The sequence below is a fragment of the Lepidochelys kempii genome, chromosome 11 (genome assembly GCF_965140285.1).
Source record: "Lepidochelys kempii isolate rLepKem1 chromosome 11, rLepKem1.hap1, whole genome shotgun sequence".
NCBI lineage: Eukaryota > Metazoa > Chordata > Testudines > Cheloniidae > Lepidochelys > Lepidochelys kempii.
The window spans coordinates 62,088,233-62,115,584 of NC_136390.1; the positions used below are offsets into that span (position 1 = coordinate 62,088,233).

The 27,352-nt window shown below is 40.5% G+C and overlaps 1 protein-coding gene across 7 annotated transcripts in view; it reads left to right on the plus strand.

Annotated features, from left to right (window-relative positions):
- The window catches only part of PARD3B (par-3 family cell polarity regulator beta), a 602,509-nt gene that overhangs the window by 487,116 nt on the left and 88,041 nt on the right, over positions 1 to 27,352 (plus strand). For all 7 annotated transcript variants that reach the window (XM_073306519.2, XM_073306521.2, XM_073306522.2 and 4 more), the window contains one exon: positions 5,323 to 5,631. In XM_073306519.2, the coding sequence (XP_073162620.1) occupies positions 5,323 to 5,631 (309 nt within the window). The remainder of the gene's footprint in view (positions 1 to 5,322; positions 5,632 to 27,352) is intronic.

Below are 27,352 nucleotides of genomic sequence, written 5' to 3' on the forward strand. Positions count from 1 at the left end.
GAAGGAGGTCTGAGGAATAAATGAACTTGTATACCATAAATTATTATTCTTGTGCTGAGCAGCCCCACGGTACTTTAGATATGGGGTAAAAGTTTCAAAAGCACGTAGGTTCCATTTTTCAGAACTGACCTAGGCATTTAGAAGCCTAAGGCCCATTGACTTTCAATGAGATTTAGACTCCTTCAGTGTCTTAAGCAACTTTTGAAAATGGTACTTAAGTTATTTTGAAAACTTTACCCATATTCTTGTCAGGGTTATATAAAAAAGGACTCTCTTTTCCTTGGTCTGCAATGTGAGCGTTTGGCCTTTGCAGCCCAAAATTATTGGCTTATTTGTGGCTAGGAAAAGTTACGCATGATAGATTCTGGGCCATGGGACGCTACGGAAAATCTTTAGGCAGGAACTACATGTTTGGCTTTGGATGACAATTAAAAGAGAGAGGGATCACAGGAAGTTAAGAGGGCAGGACATGCTACAGCATTTCTAAGATGCCTGTGCTCTAGCTACCTAGGTGAGAGGGCTGTGTTTGCACAGATGCACAGCTAACGGAAGTTGATGTATTTGTCAGGCAGTGATTTAACTGGATGCTTGGTTTCAGGTGGCAGAACAGAGTGAGCAGAATTGATATGGGATACAGAAGGGAAATGTCACTGGCTTCCTTCCATCCTATGTGGTTTATTTCCCATTCCCTCATCAGGAAGTTTATATAAACTTAGTATTAGGCTAAACTGTTCAGATTGTGACCTGTGCCTCTCCTCTTTAGTTTCACTGCTGGTGTCAGGGTGGTGAGTGACATGTAATCTCTTGCTTCCACTTGTTTAACCAGACCCATCCTGTGTTACATGTTGGGCTCTTCTGTAATTGTAGTACTCTCATTGTAGTTTCAAGGCTGTTTGCTGTGACAATTCTGTTGATCGGGCAGATTTTTTTGATGAGGGTAAGAGATGGAACTGGTCTAAATTATAAGAAAAAGCAACAAAGAGAAAGGGAACAGGGTGAAACACTACAAATGTGCAACAGCCAGCAGGTTTGGAAGGCAAGACAGAATGTGATATGGGAGAGGAAGGTAATAGGGTGAAGCAGGATAAAAGATTATTAGGCACTCATTTGGTATGTTTTGTAGAAAACAAATGTTCTTAAGGATTGGGTCAGAACATGGTGATGTTATGCAATCAGGATATTTAAAACTTTAGAAAATGGAAAATGGAAAAACTTTAGAAAATAGAAAAGACAAGGGTAAGAGGAATAAAGGAAGGTTTAATAAAATAGGTAGATACAAAACTGAAATTGTACAGCCGTGTAGTTCAGTGCTCACATCGGGTAGAGCTTGGATTGAAATGAAAAACAGAAAGAGTAAAAGAGAGATCGTTGAGCAGAAGTTATAGATTTCCATGGAAGAGTGAGAAAGAAACAAGAAATATTAATACAATTATAATAGCCCTCTTGAAAAGATGAGACATTGATCAGCAAGAAATTCACATAAACTGGCATTGACTGGTCAGCATAATATAGAAAGGGAGTAATTGTTCTTGAGCAGGTACAGATCATAGCAGTGAAAGTGATTGTAGGCTGCATTCATAAGGAAAATTTGAAGAAGCTGGGCTTATTCACAGTAACAAAAGAAAATTGTGCTAACCTAATTCCAGCTTTTGTTGTGCAGAAGGTACCAGTATTGATGGCAGAACAAATTACTTTCACTGTCCAACATGAAAGCAAGTTACACATGATGCCACTGTGTCATGCTACTCTGTTACCTTCAAGTCTGCGATCTCTAAGGGGTATGGTGTGTATCAGTTCAGAGTCCATTTCAGTTCACCATTTCAATTCCGATGAGTTGCTCCAAGTCTTCTCCTCTGGAGAATGTTATGTGCTGCTGCTTTTGCCCTCCCTCCCTCATCCAAGGAGATACAACATCCCATCCTTAAGGCTAGTAGAAAACCTGTATGTTATCCCACCTGTAGAAATTCCCTGATGTGCAACATAAAGGTATTGGGCTAGATGTTCAGCTGGTGTCAATAGGCGCACCCCCACTGAAGTCAATGGAGTTATGTCATTTTCGACCAGTTGAGGATCTGGTCTACTGTCTTCAGTTTCCTGGATATATTTGCAAATGCTCAGCATCTCTCAGGTTTGGCCCAATAGCAGAAATAGTCTTAAATTGCTATAAAAGCATTTAATGGTCAAAAGGCAGAACTTTCAGAGACAGGGACTATAGAACTGATAAATGTATTGGGTCCAATAGCTATAAGGTATTTTGGGGGCGGGGGGTAAACAAATAGAGTCCTTTCACCTTTACATTTCTAAACGTAACGCCATGTGGGGCATGTAAAATATTAATCTTTCTACAAGATGATTTCTTGTGAAGGCACTTTATGGATAAAAGACAGAAACCAGTGATACAAACTCCCTGCTGTATTGATGTCCATAGCTGTATTGCAAATGGAAATCCATCCCTGTCATCATAGTACAGTAAGCACTCCCTGACAATAGGATGCATACTGCACTCACCCTGCAAAGATTGTTTTGTTGCAAGAATTGATCAGGGTAGAACTTTTTCCAAAATTACTTAACATAAAATTTGGTGAGTTTGTTCTGGCGACACTGACATGGGCAAGCTGGGTCCCTCCTGCTGTGCAGTCTTTCTTTTATCGTTATTCGGGAACCCGCAGAGGATGAAGCCTTTTGCATATTTTCATCTACTCACTAATTCTTCGTGCTAGGGCTGTTCTGAGGTTTGACGCTACAGTATAGAAAGGAACACCAATCACTGCTTATTATTGTTTGTTTTCATCTGTAGTAATTTCAGACTTTAGTTGTATATCCATGCTTGCCTTTTTCTCCACCCCAGAGTACCCATGTGTCCCTGAATAAAGCAATGTTCCTTTTCCTCAATATCTGTCCCAGTGTCCCTGTCTGTTTTACAAAAACAGTCTTCTCCCCCACTTTATGTAAACTCCATCAAACTCTGACCCTCTGAAGGAGCCATAAGCCAGCTGAGCCAATGAAATGGACAACAGACTAGGTGGGAGCATGTGTGCCTCACTGACCAGCTCTGTTATATGTCAACACCATGATATACCCTCCATGAGACCCCCCCAGTGAAATCTCCCATTCACATAGTAGCAGATCCGTGGGGAATCAAAGACTCACTCTGAATCCTGGCAGTGCTATGAGTGGTGAGCCTACAGGCTGGTCAACCTCCACCATCTACACAAGGCTACTGACCTGGCTGGGCCACCATGTGAATGAGAGGCAAAGAATGTGTGTGGTGTAATGAGAGAATGAGGGGGGTAGAAAAGCAGAGAAGGCTGAAGGGTACAGAGAGAACAGGACTGGATAGAGGAGAGAAACAGGAGAAGGCCAAAAGAGAAAACAAACCATAGAAGGTATCAGAACAGAAAGCCCAAGTGGTTTGAGGAACATAGTAGGATCAAAGAAATAAAAAAGGAAACATGAAATATGGTAAGAGTCAGAAAAAATAAATAAATAAATGTAGACTTATCTGCAGATAAATTACAGAAAATGCAGTAAATGGATCAGGGCTAGAGGACTTGGAGAAAACAGTAGAGAGGACACAGAAAACTACTGTTCTTTCATCCACCTGTTGCTGACTGTACATGTTAGGTTTTACTCTGAAAGAGGGAGGGTGACCTAGGAGAGGAGTGTTACATGACTAAGGAAGGGGGAGAGAAAAAATTGAACACACTTTCCTCTTTTCCATCCCTCCCTCCTGCCAGCTGCCAAAACCGCAGTATCTCATTGACACCCATCAGAGCTGTCTGCTGCATCATCCCACCCCATGACAAGATGCATCTTGGTTTTTCCTATTGAGATATATTTTCTAATGACTCGAAATAAAAATCCTCAGGTACATATTCCAGTTGGTGGCACATATCTGGAAAGAATGGATCACCTGGATGTACAGCAATGCATTAATATCCCAATTTGGTTTAGTCGACTTATTTCCGGGGCTCCGTATCTTTCAGGGCCTTTCCAAATTTTCTCCAAAACCTCTTCTTTTCTCATCTCCAGGCTTTAGACTATTTGTCCTGCACACGCTGTTTGTGTGTTTTTGGCCACAGTCATCACCAATGTTTAACCACATTGAGTATTTTCCTACCTCCTGTTCTTTCTATAGACTGAGTCACTGTATTTATCAAGTAGGGGGAAATGCTACTATACTTCAGATACAGTGACAGTGGGCAAATGTTGACTTTTTAATGGCAGCCAGTGCAGGTGTGATGCATGCTTTTGCCTTGCATCTTTTCCTACATCACACACTTCCATAAGTACAGTACCATTTACTCCATGGTATTCTTCATACTGTGGTCAGCATGCTGCTATCATTCTTCTCTTTGTGTTTAATTATGCCATCTTAAAGAGGAACTGAACATTTAACAGAAGTTGCACATTCATGGAATTTTATTGTATTTTTTGATTCAGGAGTAAATGTTGAATCATTGAAGTTTGGGTTTGAAATTTACCTGAATCTGTTTTACCATTCTGATTCCCCACAGATTACATAATGGCACTGATTAGCAGAAGCGTTTTGTAATACCACTTAAGGCTTTATCACAGTGGAGCACTGCCAGTAATAGTCTTTAATTCACTTATATGTACCAATTCATCTCTGTCAGGTTTCTATTAATTTCTTCCCTGTTTTACTCTGTCCCTAGCCCCTATATAATGAGGCATGAGGTTTTCCATTTATGGAACAAATATATACATATATATTTATTTAAATCTCAAGCAAATTACTTTTGCTACTGCTTTTCAAACAACTGTGCCATCTTCACATTTATTTCACATTTAATCCGCTTTTCGCAAGTTAATTTATTTAGAAGAATATGTGTGGGTCAAGAGGCCAAAGAGGCAATAATATTTTTCTTGGCTAATTTAGATGAAAAGTTTGAAGATTAGGTTAGATATTTAAGCCTGCGTTGTGGTTTAACACAGACCTTTGGTAGAGATGTATTTCTAAAATATTAGATCTGTGTATGATTAAAGCGGTGTTTGTGCACGCATACACAAACAACACTTATCAGGAATACTTGTGAAAAATTGCACCCTACTCTGCAATAATCTGCTGTCAGAGTGCAGAATGACAACGTGCCTTGTTTACAAAGCTGCATGCCAAAGGAATAGAACCTAGAGATTTCTGCTTGCATTGGAGTTCTACTGTCCTGAATTATACAGCTAGTTTACATTTATAACAGCTGAGAGATGTTTTTAAAATTTTGCTTGATGCATCACTGGTTTGCTGTCATTGCCGGAGTAAATCCAAACATGTTGTTTGTTTCTTTGTTTCTTCCTAACGATTAGGATCGGTGCAAAACATCAGGAGTTACGGCAAAAGCAGGCAAGAGGGCTTGCTGATTACTCCACTAGCCCTGTAGGTCCACCACCTGATGATGATGATGATGACGATGAGATGGACCCAAATTATGCCAGAGTGAATCACTTCAGAGAGGCTTACCCAGCAGCAAATGTCTACAGGCCATCGTCTCCACCTGTAGCAGAAACCTTTGGATACCCACGGGATATCCCTTCAATACCAGGAGAGAGGGAGCGTTTGGAAGGACTGTATGCAAAGATAAACAAGCAGCACCATCCACAGACTTCTGGTGACAGGTAATACTACCCAATGGCTGCAGATCACCTGATTTTTCAATTTCACATGCACTTGTATTTACTGAGTAGAAAAAAATGGTTTTACTCTTGATTTCCATCATTTTAACCAAGAACAGCCTTTGCCCCAACAGTACCCCTGAAGGGTCTAGATAAAGCAGCAGTCAAATAGAAATCATTATAGAAAGGTCCATATTTCACAAACAGAATGAATGAACCGCCTCCAATCCAATTCCTATGCTGCTGAGAAAGTGTGTTTTTCTCTTTTAGATGGGAAAAGTTCTTATTTTTCAGCAAAACTCTGTTTTTCGATCCCTTTTGGTCCTGATGATCACCCAGTGCCCATTCGTAACAGGGTTTTGTGTGATAGTGTGATATATTGCATATGTTTACAGTTTACATTTCCCCAGCTGTGCAATATTATGCACTTTCAATTAGGTTGGGGAGAGAACTGGGAATCGTGGCATTTTATGCAGACTGTAAAGTGTAGCTTCACAAGACTGATTACCTTTCACAGCCTTTCCAATAACCAAGTGAGAAAGAAGGAGCAATCTTTAATCCTTACTGTCAAGCTTACGGGTTGATAGCATTAAAGAAAGATGGTGAAGTTTTTCTTTGAATTAAAAAGAAAACCCTGTGATGCAGCCACCACTGTGAGGTTTCTAAAGCTGGTTACTTCTGGAGTTCAGGGGTATAAGAACTATATGATTTCATTAGTGGTCATGGTGTTAATAAATGTACATGGGATTTTTCTGTCCAGTATGTGACTGTGCAAGGAAGATGGGTGAATGGCCATTAGAGGAATTGGGAATATGAGGTGGGGAAGCAGTTTAAATATTAGTGAATGAATCTTGTACTGGGGCTTGTAATGTGGTTCCTCATTGCCTCATTCTATGCTGGATGTGTGTGAGAGGCTGTGTGAGCGCAGACATGGGAGAGTTTTGAGTTTGTAGAGATACAATACTTTGGATATGTCTTAGGTCATTGAGATACAGCTCATCAGAAGCTTGTGACATGAACAGAAATGTAAGTGTTTAGCAGGGAATATGCCAAATTCTCTTTCTCATTCATCTGAATACAGTATTGGAGAAAGCTCTCAATCAGATAGTCAAGAAGAAGATAGCTGCCATACAAAGGAGAGAGAGCTAATTGACATCTTCCCTTCCATACCATCAACACCCCATGCATAGGAGCCAGTTATTTCAACTCTGTGCTAAATGTAGAGGATTCGAAATCCAGATCCAAATCTGAAATTTCTCACATTGAAACATACTTAGATTCTTAGGTTCTGTTACAGAGTTCCATTTTAACAGGACCATTTTGTACCATTCACATTGAAACGAACATTGTGGTATGTATTGCTTTTTTGTGAAGGTGAAAAGGAATGTACAGGTCTCTCCCATGAACATCTAGGATTTGGCTGGAGAGAGAGTGTCTTGCCACTAAATGAGACTTTGTTTGCTATTGTGATAAGATTGAGCTGCAAACTCTGATCCAAATCCAGGTCTGGTTGCAGTGTTTGGAGCTGGGATTTTAGCATGAACTCATGTCTAATTCTGAGCCACGCAAGCAACATTTACTGGAAAACTAAAACCAAAACTTAAACAGGAAAACCCCAACATAAAAAAAAAAGAAGTTGATGATAAGATGAGGCATGAGGCAGAGGTAGCTCTGGGTGAGCCTGTTCTCCCTGGGCTGGTCCATTACCAACCTACTAGCAGGAAAATCTTAGTTGAATTTCTGGGGTTTGTAGAGCCTGCTTGACTATATTGGAGAAATTGGAATTCCTGTTAGGCTGCCTTTGCCAGTATTAAATCTATCTTTCCTCTCTCTCAAAGACAAAAGTTTGTATTCACCATTAGAGTTGTGCCAAACGTGAATAAACGGATATGAATTTGTAGAATGGCTTATGACATCTAAACCAACAGTTATTGAAAATTCTGACAACTGCAGGCAAGGAAATCCTGCCAGTGTGGGCTATTGAGAGTAGATGTAGTTTTTCTTTCTACATCTCCATTAATTACCAAACAAATCTATCTTAGGTCAGGTGTGAAAACAACCTTGTCTGCCTCAGAACAATAGGGAAGTGGAAAATGGATGCTTATTAGCCAAACAAAAGTTATTTTGCTTTTATGAGGGTGAACATTTATCAGCAGGTTGGTCATGGAATAGTTCATGTTTTGCTAGGTTTCCCTCTGTGTGTGTGTCATGATTTTTTGCTGTTAATTTTTCTCCAGAATACTGTGGGTTTTTTTCCCTCCCACCTCTGAATCACAGCTAATGATATAGTGTGGGGGGGCTTGAGTAGTGACTAAAGTAAATGAGTTTAAAAAAAAATCTTTCTTTTTTGGTTTCAACAGAGCATAGATGATCTCATTTTAGTCTGGGAATTCCAGTTATGTGTCATTGCCAGAGAGAATTAAAACTCATCAGTTGAATCAAGCAATCAGATTTTTAAAAAAAAGTGTTATCATTTTTATGACTTTTATAAAATTATAAGGCCACTTATAATGAGAGAATCTCTGTGGCCAGATAAGTGCTACTAATAGCTGATATATAATTAACCGCCTTTCCCTTCACTCACTAAAAAACACATAATGATCTCAATTTATTCTTTTACTGTAGTGGCCCACTCATGGGTTGTCCCATACCAACCTGGGAACCCTCTACAGCAGTGTTTCCCAAACTTGAGACGCCGCTTGTGCAGGGAAAGCCCCTGGTGGGCCGGGCTGGGCCAGTTTGTTTACCTGGCACGTCCGCAGGTTCGGCCGATCGCGGCTCCCACTGGCCTCGGTTCGCTGCTGCAGGCCAATGGGGGCTGCGGGAAGCGGCGTAGGCCAAGGGACAAACCTGCGGACACAGCAGGTAAACAAACCGGCCCGGCCCGCCAGGGGCTTTCCCTGAAGAAGCAGCCTCCCAAGTTTGGGAACCACTGCTCTAAAGTGCACAGTGCAGCCAGCAGTGCCCTACACATGTGCTGAAATTATTACTCCGGTGATTAGGAAGTACATGATTAACCCCTGCTATGTAAATGCACACATCCAGGGCAGGTTCCTCTTGTACTTACTGAAAAGTTAACACTCGTGTCCTGGCCAAATTCCAGCATGCATACTTACATCCCTTCTACCTCAAACTCCATCTGTAACTTCAGTTTTGCATCGTTTTCTTTTCTTCTTGTTTTAAACTGCGAGGTAGCATTCCTGTGCACTGTTAAACAGTTGGTGCATTTCTTCTCAGTGATGGCTGCATTGCAGTGAAGGTGAAGTAATCCTATGCATATCTTGCCAAGATCTTTGGGACACGAGGTGCTATAGAAATTTAAGTGGTTCTTCTTCATGAATGTAGCCAAAGCATTAGTATGATCAGTGTACTGTGTGAATCCTAAGAACTGATATAAGTTAAAAATAGGAACACATTAACTTGAAAAAAATCACACTTATTTCTTTGTCAATCAACATTTTTCTGTTTATTTCTAATCACCCTCAATTTTCGGTAATGCAACCTCTTGTATGTATCCGGGGCTATGCCTTTTAATAGTGCAAACTTTCTTTGAGAAGGTAGAGGAGGGTAGGACCTCAGTATCAAAAAGCCATATAGTTGTCTCTTCAGAGGACACAGTCCATTCACAACCATGTAGTGTAAAATTTTCAGAAGTGTTGAAGGGTTTGTCTCCATAGGAAAAATCACCAGAGACCAGGAGGCAAACCCTTAAGTTATCCTTTACGTGATGAGAAAATGTTTTAGCCATTAGAAAGTTCACTCCTCCTTATAGTCCAGTAAACCTTTGCAATGTACTCTTCTGAAATGTATCCCCACATAAAGCTCCTTTTCCCTGCTGGGTGTGGATGCCATGCTGTCTGGTTGTGATGGGGTGCTCAACTCACCACTAGGCTGGCACCTCCTCCTGGTCACTCTGGAAAATAGCTCATGAGGTCGATGCTCCTTTCCGCAGTGGCATGCTGTCTCGCTGAAGTGGCACGCACTGCTGAAAGGAGATTTTGATATCCCAGAAGAGGAAAACATGTATAGGGACCTGGCCGGAGGGCTGAGTCATGAAGAGGGAGCAGCCGCTCATGGAGCGAGAACGGCTGCTCCCTCTTCATGACTCAGCCCTCCGGCCAGGTCCCTATACATGTTTTCCTCTTCTGGGATATCAAAATCTCCCTTCAGCAGTCCTAGGAAGTTGTCCCATTCAGTGCCTCAGTGCCATTCCCTCAGTGGCTGGCAGGGGAACCCAGGCCTACCTTCTACTCTGGGTTCCAGCTCAGGCAGCCTCTAGACAGAAGTCAAGGTCTATTTCCTTTTAGTCCTTTCCCTGAGCCCCTTTCCTTACCGTCTGGCACTCTGCCATCTCTGGGTTTGCTGGATTCACCACTCCCTCCTCCCAGGGAGTAGCTGTAGGCTATATGTCTCTGCAGCCTCCAAACACTCCTCTCTTCTGCCAGGGAGTGACTGCAGCATACTTCCCTACTGCCCCTTTCAGCAACCAATTTCCTGGCTTTATAAATCCAGCACAGCTCATTCCTCCTAAGCTGGGCTCCCTCCTTCAGTCAAGGGATTACTCAAGCCACCTGATTCCTATCAGCTGTGGCCTGTCTGGTTAATTGCCTCCTTCTTAGCTTACATCAACCCTTTCCAGGCAAGTGTGGGGTGAACACCCCATCACACTGGTACAGACTCCATGCTGTCTTTTCTGCTGTTGGTAATTTTTACAATACAAATTATCTCTTCCTGCAACTTCTGATACAAATGAATAGCCCATTAACCAGGTATGGCTAAATTCAGAGGAGTTAGCCTCTTTCCTTTGTCTGGAGAGAGCCTGTTTATCAACACCCCTTGACCTAGTAGGGGGAATTTAAACATTTTTAGTCACAGACTGTGAAGCATAATATCAGTGAGTATCCGTAAATCCACACACAACATTGTCACACACATTTCACAATGATATTATTGACCATTGTGGTGGTAGTTTTCAGATGTACCTCACAAGGCATATTTTGTACAAATATCATTGCAGTAGTGTATAGGGTGTGAGTACAGAGATGCCTCAGGTCACTCTCGCTCACTGATTTTCAGTGAGACTTAGGCTGTCAAGACCAAGTCACTTAAGCATTTTAGAAAATTTTGCCCATTGTACTTTTAGAAGTACACTACAGCTAGGCAACTAGCATCGCATGTTCCCCTCCTCCTAAACCAAGTTTGATGATGTGTGATGTAGCTGATCTGCAGTTCTATGAAGAAAAGGAAGAAACTCTCTTCGCTTCAAATCCATGTCTTCACCATAACAAAACAAAATGTTTCTTCTGATAGACCAAGTTCCCAACACCTACTCTGAGAGAGAGAGGTCAACAATAGATTATCCCTGACAGTACTGATAAAAATGCCACTTATCACAGATGTGGGTCAACAGTATATACAAAAATGAAAGGAAGCCTCTTTCCTGTCAATACCATAGGATAGCTTGTATGGACCATGTATAGGTTGGCATGGAGAGTGAGCAGAGAACTTCCCTCAGTCCCTCTGGTATGCCCTATATAAGGACCAGCCACAGTTATGTTTATTGCATTGGGAGGAGCACAAGGTCTTCTCATTTACTGTGTCCACATGCCACTCATATCACCCTACCAGCCTGTGGAATACCCTCAGCCTACCAAGAGAAAGCTATATCATAGCAAAGGGTGATGCAGCCTGTTCCACCACCGTGTGCAGCTGGGGAACTCAGGAGGGGCTGTGCCTGAGAGAAATGCGTATTGTCTCACTATACAATAGTGGCTGTAGTATTTTGTGGTACATATGTTACTGAAAGGAATAGTGGGTCACACATCTCTTTACAGTGCTTAGTCATCTAGGCTATGTCATAATATTGCTAACTTCTGCCACAGCACAACCTAGGTGTCACTGTGCCTCAGTGAGGATTCCAGATTCAGGACAAACTGCTGAGAAATAGGGTAGACTCACCGTAAATTGGTGGTTATTCTTCCATAAGATATACCAAACCAGTAACAAAAGTAAACTTCTGTCTCACCACACTGGGTAACAAGAAGTCAGATATGCAGTATCCTTAGGTATCCTAGCCTTTGTTTCACTGTCCAGACACTACACTTAATGATGAGTGGTTATTTAAAACCAATTTCATCAACCAAAGGGTTCTTCTGATCCCAAAGGATCATCCACATACCCAGGTCAATATATAATTTAGATTTTACTCAATAATCACGCTGTTGCCAATCCTTTAGTATCTAATATCCAAAGAGAAAAGGAGGAGGAGAGAGTTAAAATGGTCAAAGGAATCAAATACGTACAATCATGGCAAAGTTCTTGGATCAGGTTTGTAGCAGTGATGGAATAAACTGCTGGCTTATAATGTCTCAGGTAACATCCAAAAGATTAGACGGGTCCTCAGTCCATTGGTTGTAATACTCCTGTTAGTGTAAATCCATAATCCAGAGATCTGAGCTGGAAAGAGGCAAAATGGAGTTGCTTCTAGGGCCTTCTGTACTTTCTCCCATGTGGAGGGAAAACTCTCAGTCTTAGTTTGTGGAAAAGTACATGCACAAGATGGAGTTCACGGTCACATGAGCAAGTCACCTGTCCTTGCATGCTTCAAGGAGTCGGGAGCAGCCATTACCCATGTTCTGTCTGAAGTATTCCCATATTCAGGAAGGCTCATCGAGTGGGAATAAGCTTCTTCCTTGGCCCATTGTGTTTGTTGATGGGCCATCACAATGTGCTGGCTAGACTAGATGTAAACTAACTACCTTGTAGGTGTTACCACAGGCACAAACACATTTGAGACACAGGTATATCATCAATATTCATAACTTTAAATACAAAAATGATATACACATACAATAGTCATCAAACCATAACTTTTCCATTGACACCTTACAACACGCTTTGTATAAGTTTTGTTCCAACTGTATAACAGTGGTAGCAACAATGATATACATGGTCATACTTTAATCAGGTGTCACACCATAGTCAAAAAGTGATATATACGACATTCCTATCCCTTACATGACATGCATGGTGCATGCTGCAACCCCATTTCACACTTTAAAAAAGCAATTTCCTCTTTTTCCTTTAAAACATAGTGATGTAAAAGATTTATGAAACACTTGATGTATCTCAGGAGTGGTGCTAAAGAAGAACAAATCGCTCAGTGTGTTTGCTCAGCCCAGCAGTATGCATTTTAAAGTATGCCAAATTCATTGCCAAATATAGTTCTTTATTTATGCTACTTATCTTTGGAAATTTCAAAGTGCTAGTCTGAGGAAAATGAGTACAGTTTTCCTTTACATAACATGAATAACTTTGAAGCTGCATCTGCTGCAGATTAAAATTAACTATTTTATTTATATAGCAGTAAAGTCTAAAGCCATAGTCAGAACCAGTGTTCCTCTGTGGTAGGTACTAAGATGGTCACTGCCTGGAAGAGCTTACAATAATACATAAATTCTTACTGTAAGCTATCCTACTGGTTAGCAGACCTAATATCTCCTGGGACTGGTCACAAATCCGGCCAGGGATATCCTGAGTGCTAGGTTTGCATTTGGATCATCTTACTTATTGACAGATGTTTAAAATCTTATATACTGTAATCCAGCAACTCCCTAGGAACTGCCCTGCTGTAGATGCTGATGAGCCTCAATTATTGCAGATGTGATGAGCATTCATGTATATCAGATTTTTTTCCTCCAGATCTACCCTTTCTTATGTGATAATACTGCCTGGTATCATTCTGTGATAACTCTGCCTATTTACGGTTAACCCCACGCCCTTTTGTTGCAGTCATTGGACACGCATGCAAAACACATATATGTGTCTGAGCATCTGCCCTCGCTTATATTGGAGGATGGTGTTTCCAGCTTCTTAAATGTATAAATAAAAACAAAACTTGAGAACTTCCATACAGCTTGAATGGTATTATATGGCCCTGCATGTCTCTCTTCCATTGCTGATTTTTCTGGCTGTGGGCAAAAGGCCCCAATTTCTGTGTTGTACAGGAGGTTGTTTGACCAAAAGCTGTTTTTTGTACCTTTAACAAGCAGCAGAATAATCTGAGTATTAACTTTTCTCTGCACATTAAGTCTCTTTAAAAAAACTGCCATTTAATTTTAAATGCTAATATGTATGTGGTTAATTAAGAAGCCAAAATTGACTATAAGGTTGGTAAGCTCTAAGAAAGAGAGAGGGAGATCATTACGCTACTGCTTATGGATAGCTATTTGTGAACCAGCTGATAATGTGCAAAATTAAGATTTCGTAAGTGGCATTTTAAATGAATGGTTAATGGCTGAAGATTAATTAAACAGTCAGAGCTGTTCAAAAGAGAAGCTGTTAAAATCTTGTTTATAGGCCAGTCACTTGCATATTGAAAGTGCAAGCCTCTAATAGCCTGTGGTATTTCCATTTAGCAGGCTAGCTATTTAACTAAACAGTTCTTCTTGAACAGGAAAATCTACCTTAGTAGATGTGCAGCAAGGAAGTACAGGTTTTTTTCTACATTTTTTTTCATAATTAATAGCTGCACAATGGGAACATGAACAGAGAACTGCATAATCTCTGGGATATTGGTAAACCTAAATAAAAATACCAAATCTAATTCTAATTAAAAAGTGGAGAAAATGATTAAAACTCTCATGTAATTTTATTTTCCCGCTAGTTTCCAGTGGTCTGTAGCTCTCAGCTAGAGCTGGGCGGAAAATGGTTTTCCTGTCCCACAAGACAGTTTGAGATTTCAGAAATGTTCCTGTTCCACATCAGGACAAAATCGAGACCTTTTGAAGTTTTTTGTGAAAAATAAGAGAAAATGAGATACACCCCATACAAGCTCGGTAGTTCAGGCACTCACTTGGGATGTTTAAGACCAAGGTTCAGCTCCAGGCTGATTTGGAGCAAGAACTTTAATGGGGTTTCCTACAGCCCAGGGGAGTGCCTTATCCACCAGGCTATTGGCTTGTCTAGTATGGGTCTCTTTCAGTTTCTCTCTTGCTGGAGCTGTTCCACTTTGTATAAAAAATTGAATATTCATTGGGCCAGAGAAAGAGAGTGGGGCTGATTCTATAGCCCAGTGGTCTGCGTACTCACCTGGGATGTTGGAGACTGAGATTTAAGTCCCTGTTCCAATGTATATTTAATTATTTATTTTTTAAAAACCTCCAACAGGAACGTTATCCACCCAGAACAGCCAGTAGTCTGATGGGTAGGGTGCTCTCTTGGGATGTGGGAGATCAAGATTCAAATCCTTGGTCTGAATCAGGCAGAGTCGGGAGCTGAGCCTGGCTCTTCCACATTATATGAGTTCCTGAACCACTGGACTGTTAGCTGTTCTGGGGAGGAGGGGTGTGTCCCCCTCTTTCTCTCACTCTTGTTTTGTCCAGAAATTGCATCCTTAACCTAAGAAACCTTTTCTGATGAAAGTTTAATCAAAACTTAGGCACTCCTGCAAAAATGTTGATTTTAGTGAACTGAAAATTCACAGTCATCTCTATTCTCAACTAATACTGGGAAGGATTCTCACCCCTTTTCTCCTCTTGGAGTCAATGGGAATTGTTGCCTCATTGGCCCAGCGGGCTAGCCAATTTGCAGGACTTACAGGATTGTTTCCAATAGGGAGAGAAATGGATGATACAAGTTATGTATATTCTTTGGTACAATCCTGTTTGTTTACAAAGACTGCTCACAAAGTCCTGTTTCCCTGACCACAGTAGAGAATGCCTTACTCAAAATTTCCACATCTGTCCCTCCAGTCAGTTATGTGCCTAAGCAGCTCTGGCTCTCTGCTCCCTCTAAAGGCTGGGCCCACAATTGTTACTCTCGCTACCTGATGCGTTTTTTCGGTGGTGTGGAGGAGAAGGGAAGTAGACACAAAATTGTTTTGCTGGCCCACCCCAAAATTCTAGCTGTGTTTAAGACAGCACAAAGATCAAGGCCAATAAATAGGAAGAACTGGTTCCTAGACTTGGCAAGGAAGAGTGACATCAGTGGACATGGATTGAATGGATTTGAATGAGAGAAAGTTGAGGTACCAGGAAAAGAGAATACAATAATCAAACTACATCTTGAAAGCAAAACAAAAAAAAGTTTTACCTCCATGCAGTTCTGGATGGGACATTGACTGCCAATAATATTTTCACTTTCAGAGTTGACTCAGACTCTTACTTGGGTCTCACTCCTAACTCTTCTCCTGTCCACACACAAAATCTCTGACCCATGTTTAGTGGTGCTTTCATTCTGAGCTAGCTAGCTTGACTGGGGGTATAGGCTTAAGCTTGAGTGAGGACACCAACTTTGTAGTGAGGACACATGCTAAATAACTCGAGTGTTGATAGTGCTCCAATGTTTTCCCACAGTTCCCCCCTATGTGCCCAGAATAACAGACAAGTTCTCCCACGATTCATTGGGAAAGAATTATTGAGCAGCTCACCTTACTGCAGCACGAAGAACCAAGGAATCTACATTCAAGTGAGCAAAGCATCAGTGTGGCCGCTAACCTGGGTGCGCAGACCTGGATGCCAATCACCTGAGTTAACTCTGAAGTGGAGGCATATCCCTAGGTGTCTATAAGTAGGTAGAGTTCTTGCTCTATTCTGAGCAGAATAGACAGATACTGGATTTACAGTAGTACAAACTTATCCCCTTCTTGGGGCTTGCATTTATTGTTAACTTAAATAATAGCAAAACATAAACTTCAGCCTAAGTTTTTTCCCCAGCTTGGCTGTTCTCTAGGATTTTCCCTGCAGGACCCATGAGTTTCCTCTGTCTCAGAGAATCAGTCAAATACTTTTATATCCTGGGCTAGAACTAATAGGATCCACTTGATCAGAACTCAGAGTGAGTCAACAAAAATAACACTGCATCTTTATGCAGGGTCAAGTGTGTGACATTAGGAGAGATCAATGGAAAAGCCTTATTATTCCTAAGCAGAGTCCAGGACCCTGATAGTGTCAAGATGTCATTGATGGAAAGACAAGCAAAGACGGAGTAACACTGCAGTAGTATTGATGGCAAATACAGACAGCAACAAAAAATTGGATCCTGTAGTCATTACAAAAAACAAGAATCTATCTTGATTTAAAAATGGAGTCATTACTATATGTTACTAAGAAAAATATTTGGATGAGTGGAGAGATATGGAAGAACTGGTTAGAGGAAAGATTCACTATAAAAAGAGAGAAACTGTGATACTGCCTGGCAGTTGTGCAGTGCATGCAGTTGACGATCGACTCAGAAACGTTATTTTTCTACCAGTGATCATGATGTCATTTATACAGCCAGTGGTCCAAAGGGTCACAGCAAACTTTGAGAGGCAGTGTGGTATCATTCTCTTATTTCTTCATCAGCTTAGGCACACTACTGTTGTTAGAAGTGATAAATGAGCAGCTACTCTGGTAAAGACTGAACTGTTTGACTGCTTACATCTACAAAGGGAAGCCTGGCACCATATGGCAACCAATGTAAGTGCTGCTGAGGGGCTCGACTCACTAACAGATTCTCTACCAGGTGTGACATTCTGCAGCAGATTTGTTGTTGACATTGGTAGTCCAATAGAATGTTGACCATTGTACAGAAACTGACACTGGGACTCCTACAGAAAGAAAAATAACTTGTTTGTAACCATATTCTGTATTGTATCCCAAAGAAAGCAAGGTCCCTTGTGAGGACCCAGGGACACGGGAAAGTCCTATTCCTTCAGCTACCCAGTGGCAAGTATCTTTGTATCACTACACATCCTAGATGTCTGGAGTCCATTTTTAGAGACCAACAGAGAACACTTACATGAAACATTTTGTGCTGTCCAGTTACCTACAAAACAGGTGGCTGCCTCTGTTTGTCACTCCTTCAAGCTAAAGGAGAAAAACTCTCAAATTAATATGAAAAAAAATATTTTTTTTTAAAAAAGCAAAGCGAACCAACTTTAGAAACTTCTAGAGTGGTTTGAATGCAACTGTGAAAAAACAAGCTTATCCAGTCTTTGGCTCATTTCCTTCTTACCTCCCATCTCTTCCCTGATCATCTCTTCTTTTTCTCGCAGGCCGGCAAGGCTCTTCTCCACAGAATAGCAGTCAGACGTTGTGTTCATGTTTGTTTGTTTGCACTGGAAGAATCCATGCTCTTCCCTCCCAGTTCAGTGTGGAGGGTGCACGTCTCTTCTTGACTTGTAGGGAAGGTGTGGAGTGGGAGCAAGAGAATAATGAGGAGAGGAGGACTAAGGAAGCAAGGAAGGGCCAAACAAATGTTTTAACTTTTTAAACACTCATTTGACAGCCCATTTTTATGGTTGATGTTCTTTATTCATTTAAAATTTCAATTTTAAATTAAAAAGTTCAGTGTCGTCATAACTTGAGGGTGTTTCCTATCAATGTGGTATTAACTAAAGTACATCCTTCAGCCTCAGAGTTTATCTACCGTAAACACGTCTGCCTTGGGCCTTAGAGTTGTATTCAGCCCATTATTGCCTCATAAATGGGAATCAGCCTTGGATAATCATTATGGTATCTACATAAAATCCATGGAAAACAAATAATGAGTCTGAGGACAGTCTAGAAATTTACTAGTCTAGAACACAAGTATAGTGTGAGTGTGTAAATAAACTTTAGGGGTTTAAAGAAAATTTTGAAAACAGAATAACCTGGTGATTCTCGTGCAGCTTTGTTATTGCCCAGCTAGAAAATGTACTGCTTTGATGGAGGGGTGAAAGCACATTCTATTTTTGAGGGCTATTTTCTATGTCTGAGTTGCTGTAATGCTCAATAATGGTCTGAAAGGGCTGCTTTAATTGAGCACTTGTATGCAGTAAGTGTGCTGCTAACCAGGGAACCTGAAGTGCTTCTGCTCTGTTCTCAGGTAATGATAGAGGAAGCTTGTTGCAATGCAAGTCCTTGCTTTACAAATCAGCAGCTACTTCCTTAATAATACGACAGGGGTATGGGTTAGTGTAGGAAGGCTTGGGGAACAGCATTAAATCAGCAAAGCGCCTGTTCCTAATTGTTATTGATTGTTAAGTACACAAATTACAGGCAGATGGTCTGCAGTCCCTCACCTGAAGAAAGTGTTGTTTTCTTTCTTTGAAATTTTCAGTTACTGCTATCCCTGGTTTGAAAAAATACAAGAGACAGTTGCTTTATGTTATATACAGTGTTTATGCAGCTGCTTCAGAAAAGGGAGAATAAAGGGGGTGGGTTGATCTTTTCCTTCTTTTCTCTGTAAATGCCACTGTCTATATCCATGCTGATGCTCTGACCTCCTTGCTGCATAGCTTGAAAAGGCTTGTGCGCCTTACCGGCACATTCTGACTCCACCGCTAAACAGGCAGACATCTAATGATCATTCCGGAGCCCCACTGCCACCTTGCCCGCTCTTTACCAGTGACGCCCAGTATCTCAACCTATCGCCACCAAACCCAGTTCATCGAGACTAAATATTCCCATTTATCCCACATGTCCATGTGACAAGCAATATTTATTTTGTGTCTTTGATCATCTAACCTGCACTCCGCCCACTAATTCATCTCTGCTAGGACTACTTCTTATATGGCAAACCTCTGTACAGCTTCTAACAGCTGTATTTTTGTAAAAAATAACTTCTCACAAACATGTATTTTCCTTTCTCCCTAGATGTGAAAATCTATCCCCTCCCATGGATCCAGACTAACAGTATTCAATTCTTGGCTAGTGAAAGGATTGAGGATATCTTCTGAATTCTTTCTCCCACTTGAGAGTGTTTGCAGTGACAACGCATTTTAATCTAGTCCTGTTTTTTCCCATAATGTATTATAGCACATGGCAATACCACTGTAGTTAAAGTTGTGTCAAGTTCTGTTTAAAGGTTGACCTTTCTAAGTCCTCTCAAATCAACATGCTTAGTTGGATTACTCTGAAATTTGGTGTACCTCAGGAGAGTGCAGAGTAGGATTTGTGACCCAAATTTTGGGTCATTTGAGGTATAGGTTGCAAAGATATATGCCATGGAAAAAACAGCCATTTTTCAGAATATTTGGAGTTGGGTTTTTGGGGTTTTTTTTCTCAGAGCTAGGGATCAAATTATTGATGTTATGCAGGAAAAAATTGTCTCAGTCTGTTGAGTTTTCCCCTACATAGTGCATGTCACCTACTAAATCTTTGGGGCACCCAAATTGAGAACGGCATTTAAGAAGATGTTCACTACTGCGCTTACATAGATGTGTAATCTGGAAGGATTCCAGTGTGCATGCACCAATAAAGAGAAAACAGAGAGGGTTTCTAGGCAGCCCCTTTATGCGTGCCTGGGTAGTTCAAGGGAATGATGCCATTCCATGCTGATGCCATTACCCCGGTGAACACCCTGCCACTGATGTTTCTACTCTGAACCTCTGCACACCTGTGTACTAAAGATTTATTATGTCATGCTGCTTGCTACAAATTGTCTCAGTTATAATATAGAGGCTCAGAGTAAATATATACCCCAAATCAAAAAGACAGTAGGAGGAGCAAACGAATACCACCGTGGCTAAACAGCACAGTAATGGAGGTCATTAGAAGCAAAAAAGCAGCCTTTAAAATTTGGAAATCAGATAATACTGAGGAAAATAGGAAGGAGCGCAAACCTGGCAAGTAAATTGAAAAGAAAGAGTTAGGGCTTGTCTACACTGGCAATTCACAGCGCTGCAACTTTCTGGCTCAGGGATGTGAAAAAACACCCCCCTCTGCGCAAGCAAGTTTCAGCGCTGTAGCTCCCAGCGCTGGGAGCCGTTCCCCTCGTGGAGGTGGGTTTTTTAGAGCCGCGACCACACAAGGCACATTAAAGCACTGCCGCGTTGCCAGTGTAGATTAGCCCCCAGAGAAGCAACTTGCCAAAGCCTCAAAAACTAACAATAACTTTTTTTAAGTACATCAGAAGCAGGAAGTCTGCCAATCAGACAGTGGGGCCACTAGACGACAAAGGTGTTAAAGGAGCACTCAAGGAAGACATGGTCATTGTAGAGAAGCTAAATGAATTGTTTTGCATTAGTCTTCGCTGCAGAGGATGTGGGGAAGATATCCCCATCAGAGCTATTCTTTTTGGGTGACAAATCTGAAGTTCTGTCCCAAATTGATGTGTCAGTAGAAGAAGTTTTCGAACAAATTGATAAATTAAACAGTTATCAGTCACCAGAAGCAGATGGTATTCACCCAAGAGTTCAGATGAAACTCAAATATGAAATTGCAAAGCTGCAACCTGTAGTATATAACCTATCACTGAATTAGCTTTTGGGTGAGTAGGCAGCAAAATGGCAGATGAAATGCGACATTGATACGTGCAAAGTAATGCACGCTGGAAAAAATAATCCTGACTATCCAGATACAATGATAGGTTCTAAATAAGCTTGTTAGTACCCAAGAAAGAGATCTGGGAATCACTAAGTTCTCTGAAAAATTCTGCTCAGCGCACAGCAGCAGTCAAAAAGGTTAACCGAATATTAGCAGCTATTAGGAAAGGGATAGAAAATAAGACAGAAAATATCATAATGGCACTATACAAATCTGTGGTGTGCCCACATAGATGAACATGATTTGTTGGGGAACAGTCAACATGGTTTTTGTAAAGGGAAACCATGCCTCACCAATTTATTAGAATTCTTTGAGGAGGTCAACAAACATGTATATAAGGGTGATCCAGAGGATATAGTGTTAGACTTTCAGAGAGCTCTTGACAAGATCCCTCACGGAAGGCTCTTAAGCAAAATAAGAGGGAAGGTGCGGTCATGAATCAATGACTGGTTAAAAGATAGGAAACAAAGGGTAGGAATAAATGGTCAGTTTTCAGAGTGGAAAGAGGTAAATAGTGGTGTCCCCTAGGGGTCCGTCCTGGGACCAGTGCCATTCATAATGTTCATAAATGATCTCGAAAAAGGGATCAACAGTGAGGTGGCAAAATTTGAAGACAATACAAAATTAGTCAAGATAGTTAAGTCCAAAGCAGACTGCAAAAAATTGCAGAGGTCTCACAAAACTGGGTGAGTGGGCAACAAAATGGCAGATGAAATTCAGTATTGATAAATGCAAACTAAAGAATACTGGAAAACAAAATCCCAGCTATACATACAAAATTATGTAAATAATGCCAAGAAAAAATGCTTCTATTCAAAATATTTCCAAATACATTTTCGGTAAAGTGTGACATGACATAAAATACATAACATAAGGGTTCTTGGCACTTGTTTGGGATGACCTAACTCACTTATTGTTTTACCACTTGTTTGATAATAATACTTAGTGTTTATGTAGCACTTCACATCTTGAAAGCAATGTACAAAACATTAATTCCCACACCAACTCTGCCTGGTAAGTGAGAATACAATATTGAGCCTGATTCAGCAATATGCAGTGGTGTAAAACTGGAGTAATGCAGTTGTGAATCTGGACTGGTATAATTTGCTTTAATAGAATAGTTTTTTTAAATGGACAGAAAATCAACCTGTTGATTTAAATTTAATATGTATGAATACATGTGTACTGGGAAGAAAAGTGATAATCCAGTGTCAAAATGCAGGTAGGCATCTTTATAAATTTAGTTAATAAATACTGTAGACAGTAAACATGTAATCACAAGCGGTATAAGGTATGGTAAAAGGAATTACCACACTACATAACCGCATACACTAACATGTGAAATCATTATTGATTTCATTCTCTGTTCTCTTATTTCGGCTAATATAGCATGCTGGTGCTTAAGGATATGTATCTTTGAAAATCAGCAGGTATGATTTTCCAGAATACACAGAAATGTGTATCCAATATCAGAGGCAAAAATGATCCATTAGATCTGACATTTGAAAAAATTGCAAATTATGTCCTTGTTACTTTTATCTAGTCCAGATGTTGTAGGTTTCCTTTGTGCAACCTGAAATGAAAATAATTGTTGCCTATGGACTCATATTGTCTGTTATGAAGGCTGAATCCTAAAATATAATCCTGACCTCATTGAAGTAAATGACAAAACTCCTGTTGATTACGATGGAAGAATCAGGCTTTCACCCCTAGTCCCTGGGATCTCCCTGTAAAGAATGATGAAGTGATGTTTTCTTTTCCATTTTATACTCATTAGTTTCACAGCCAGATTACTGTAACCTGAGCATTTTTTGCCATATTCCTGCAGGGCTGTTTTTTGTTAACTGTATTTTTTTACCTTTTGACCTGTTCTTTTAAAGTCATGCTATTGGGGGAAAATGAGTTTTACATTGTTTTCAAAGTTTAGAACTAGTAATGCAGAGAAAATTCATAAGAAATTGTCTGCAACATTAATTGGACTAGACTACAGAATTTAAAGTAACCTGTTCTATCGTCCATTTACCTCCTATGTGAAATGAAAACTCTATTTTGATCTGAACTGTCACAGATAATTTCTGCACATAAAACACATCCAGGGACAGCTTTCAAATGGAGTTGTCACTTCTTGTTTAGCAGGCAGGGGACTCTCTATTGTTGTCAAACCCTCTTTGCAAAAGCATCACTAACACACTGATATGCACAGTTACATGTAAGAGGGGAAATGATTGCACAGTCCTGTGAAACAAAAACCTGTGTGTATTGGATTCTCCTTCACTGTTGTAGATGCTAGTTTCCTCCAGTCTCGCACGCATCGACTCTTTAGGGACAAATGCTTTTCAAAGTGTTTTACAAAAGTGATGGAGAGTAGGAAAATCTAGTTAAGTGTGAATAGATTAGTAGGTCTTTATTCATTAAAATATTTTTCCTTGGCAGTGATTTACAGTATGAACATTGTATCGTATGCATTGGAGGATGTCAGCTTGAGGAATGCACTAATCAAAAATAAGAAAGTCAAACAAAACCCTCCTTGAGCAGAGTATGTTTGATTTCGTATGCATCCCTCTTTGTCAATTGTTTTCTTTTCATTAGATGTAATAATAATGAATAGTGCTTTGTGCTTCTGTAAAGAGAGTCTGCCATTTTAGGATCTGAACACAATTAACAAATGTTACAGTAGTCTCTCAACTCGCTTTTGAGGTAGGTAAATATAATGTTTCTGTCTCCTGATTTCTGGTCCAATCCATCATTCATGGGCTTTGCCTTCTCTAAACTGATCTCTGAGGCAATTCATATTCTAGGTGAAAATGCTCAGTTTCATAGGAGTAAGAGTGTATTCTGTGCACAGCATTAATCTGAATTTGAGGGATTGTGATGGTGTATCACGGGCTTTAGACAACAGCCAAGTGAAGGAAGCACATCTGACTGATGCACTGTATCGTACACTGGCTATCCATACATTTCTGGATCTTTTTCAAAGTGTCAGTCCTGATCTTTAAATCTTTTGAGGGGCTAGGTCCATGTTGCTCAGAGACCACCTGTGTGCGTGTCTCTTTCCGTCTGCCTCTGTCCCTCTGTGTGCCCCATCATGGCAGCTATGGTTAAACAAGACTATGCAGCTGACAGTCTCCAAGCAAGTTATCCAATCAGGTAGTAGAACATTCTAGACGAAAGGCCCTCCTTGGCTATGGAAGTACCCACAACTGGAGATCAGGATGAGTCTGCATATTAAGCATGCTATGAAATTCATCTCTTTATGTAAGCTTCCCTGCAAGTCAAGAACTTGTTGCTGATCTTTTGGAAAATGACCTACAGCATAAGAAACAAGGGAAGAGTTGAACTGGGTTTGTTCTATTCCAGACACACAGTTCATTGTGAATCTTAGGGCTTGTCTTCACTGCAGTGTTAGCTTGAAGTATATCTCAAGTGTTGCCCCTAACCTGACTCCTGTACACGCATGAAAATCTCTCGCACAAGTGTTGCTTTAAACTCGAGCTAGCTGACCCTTCAGGGAGTCGGGGTTGAAGCTCAAGGGCTGCTGATGCTCAAGCTAGAAATGCTGTTAGAGCTCAGCTACTCTGTCATTGTCATTGACTTCCACAGGACCAGTAATCTTGTTACAGATTTTTAAGAATTCCTAAGAAAGCACATTGAGCGCATATCTGAATTATAAAATCTACCATCCAAGCATATATTCCAGCCAAGAAGCAATGAAGAGATGCAGATAAGAACTCGAGGAAGCTAGTTTCAAAACTGCTATTCTGATGCAGACCACCATCCTCTGGAACATCACAGCTATGAAATACCTGAGTAAGCTAATACATTCTTTGGGATATTATTTCCCTTTTAATTAAATGAAAAGTTGAAATACCATTCTGCGAGGATTCTATTTTTATACCACTTGCAAAGCACTGGAATATGATCTGTTTTCTTAAAGGAAATTTGCCCACGGGTCCAGATTGCACCCACATGAGTATATGCTGTTGGAATGCTCAGCTGAACTGCAGTAATATAGCACCTTTTACTTTATTTTTCTCTGCAGGACAAAGAATTGGCTGATTCTGCCCTAGGATTTAGGGATGAGGATTTAGTTAGCATGATGAGTGAGCCATAGGCACTTCATCATTGTCTCCATGACTACCATAGGCAGTACTATTCATAATGTTCTGTTCAGAGTGGTAAACTTGTAATTGGCACAATTCTCATAGGGCCTGATGTCAATGGAACCTTTGCCATTGTCTTTAGTGGGCACAGGATCAGGTCAATATTTTACAGGTGGTCACAATATTGCAATGCAAATGTGGACATATGGTCCTGTGTTTTCTTCATGGGTGTGAATTCTGTGGCTGTCTCCTTCATGTCAGTTGTTTTGTTTTGTTTCCTATATCCATAAAAAAGATACAGCAGAAATCTGGAAATAGAAAACAAAAATGACAGTGCAAAGCAGCCTGAGGGATTAGGGAGAGCACATTTTGCAGCTAAACAGGAAATCCAGGACCAAAATCAGATTGATTTCCAAACTGAGTGCCTGAAGATTCAGGGCATATTCAAGAAGCATATATTCAATATGTCACAGGCTCTCCATTGGAGAGGGGTAAGATGGTAAGGATGTATCTCTGTTCTTGCTTTTGCCTGTAAATGGAGCTAATTCATGGAACAGCCTTAATGACTATTCCATAGGGAGCAGTGTATCAGATGGAAAGAGAAGGAAGGGTAATTTTGCATATTAATAAGATCAGAAATCCATTTGATTATCGAAAAATGGGTTTCAAGGGAAAAGAGAAATTTTAAGGTGATTGTGCTTTAGACAGTAATAATCTACCTCCTTTGGGTCTTAAAACCACTGGTCATTACAAAATGCATCAGATGGAAACTTGATATCCAGGTTTTTTTTTCAGTCTGGATGTACAGTTTTTTATGACCCAGCTTTATTTCTTCCCTACAATTAGTGCTTGTGAAGGATGCTGGATAGACAGTACTAAATAATGACATTCTCTGTCCACTGAATAGATAGAGTCCGGTCAGCAGTGCAAATTCCCTCAATCCAATCTGCCAAAGTGCATCCTGCAGGAACATCCTTGATAGGTGATTCTCTGGCGTTGGAAGCTCTGATCTATTTGTATGCTTATTTGGTCCTTGATTTTTCTGCTGCAATTGCCAATTGTGATATGGGCATCTGTCCATCATTACTACCTACCCTGGGAAACTGAAATGCCTGAGACTTTACTGTTGGCTGACCCTTACACACTTCCCTTCCACCAAGTTGATTTTTCCAGTTTGCCAAGAAAATATATCAAGTTATTTTTAAAAAAAAAAATCAGGAAAATAATATATGGTAGACTTTAAAGAGAATCCAGACAACAGTGGGTCTCAGGCTCATGAACTGTCTTCTTTACGCCCTGCCTAGGCAAGACTCATCTCTCTTTCTCTTCTAATATATTCAGCATCACTGTCACACACATTGCTCACCAGTATTCATTGCTACCTTGTGCCCCAACCCCGCCCATCTGCCTGTTGTATCCGTCTGCAACCGCATCTGCTGTTGTAGGCTTCTTGTGTCATACTTAGATTGTAAACTCTTTGGGGCAGGGATGGCCTTTTTTGTTCTGTGTTTGTACGGCACATGCCGCAATGGGGCTTTGTCCATGACTCGTGCTCTTAGGCGCAACTGCAATACAAATAATAATAGTCTCTTTTATGTTTTGTACTACTGAAAATCCTAAGATTTTGTAAGCGGCTTCATGGGCCGGAGAAATTTCCAAAAGCCTGTGGTTAGGCAAGTATGCTATCCATTAGAAACTGGAGTAAGACCAGCAATGCATTTCACATAAATGACACTGAAAAACCATCTGATGGTAATGAATTTTGGTCACAATTGATCAAAGCCAGATTCAGATTTGTGTCCAAGAGGGGAAAGGTTATGTATATCTTATTATCCTTGAACTATACATTTCCCAACATAAACAAGGGCTAGTTTTAGTTGATCAAACCAAATAGAACCGGACGAGAAAAGAGAAGCTAGGGCTGGAGAGAATGGGTGTGAAGGAAGGGAGGAAGAGAATGGAAGGGGGCAGTGAAGTTTGAGAGAAATTGTAGAAAAACAGGAGCAAAGATAGAAAACAGGAGAAAAATTGAGAAGAAAGAGGAATGAAATGATTGAGAAAATATGTGTGGTGCACTTCTTGTCATTGACAGACAGGGAGTTTAGCCTAAAGAAAAGTTAATTCAGGTATTGAAAATTGCAGGAGCAGTCTGGGAGACCTGAATTACATGATTAAAGTGAAATCTTGGAACAGAAACAAAGGTAAAATACTATGAGAGAAAGAGGGGAAAAAGTGGGTGTATATCTCGTGCACTTCCAAAATTATTACTCCTCCCTGTCAGAGCCCTTTAATAACATTGTAGCTACCTCAGACACGGTTAAATATTGTTTTTTA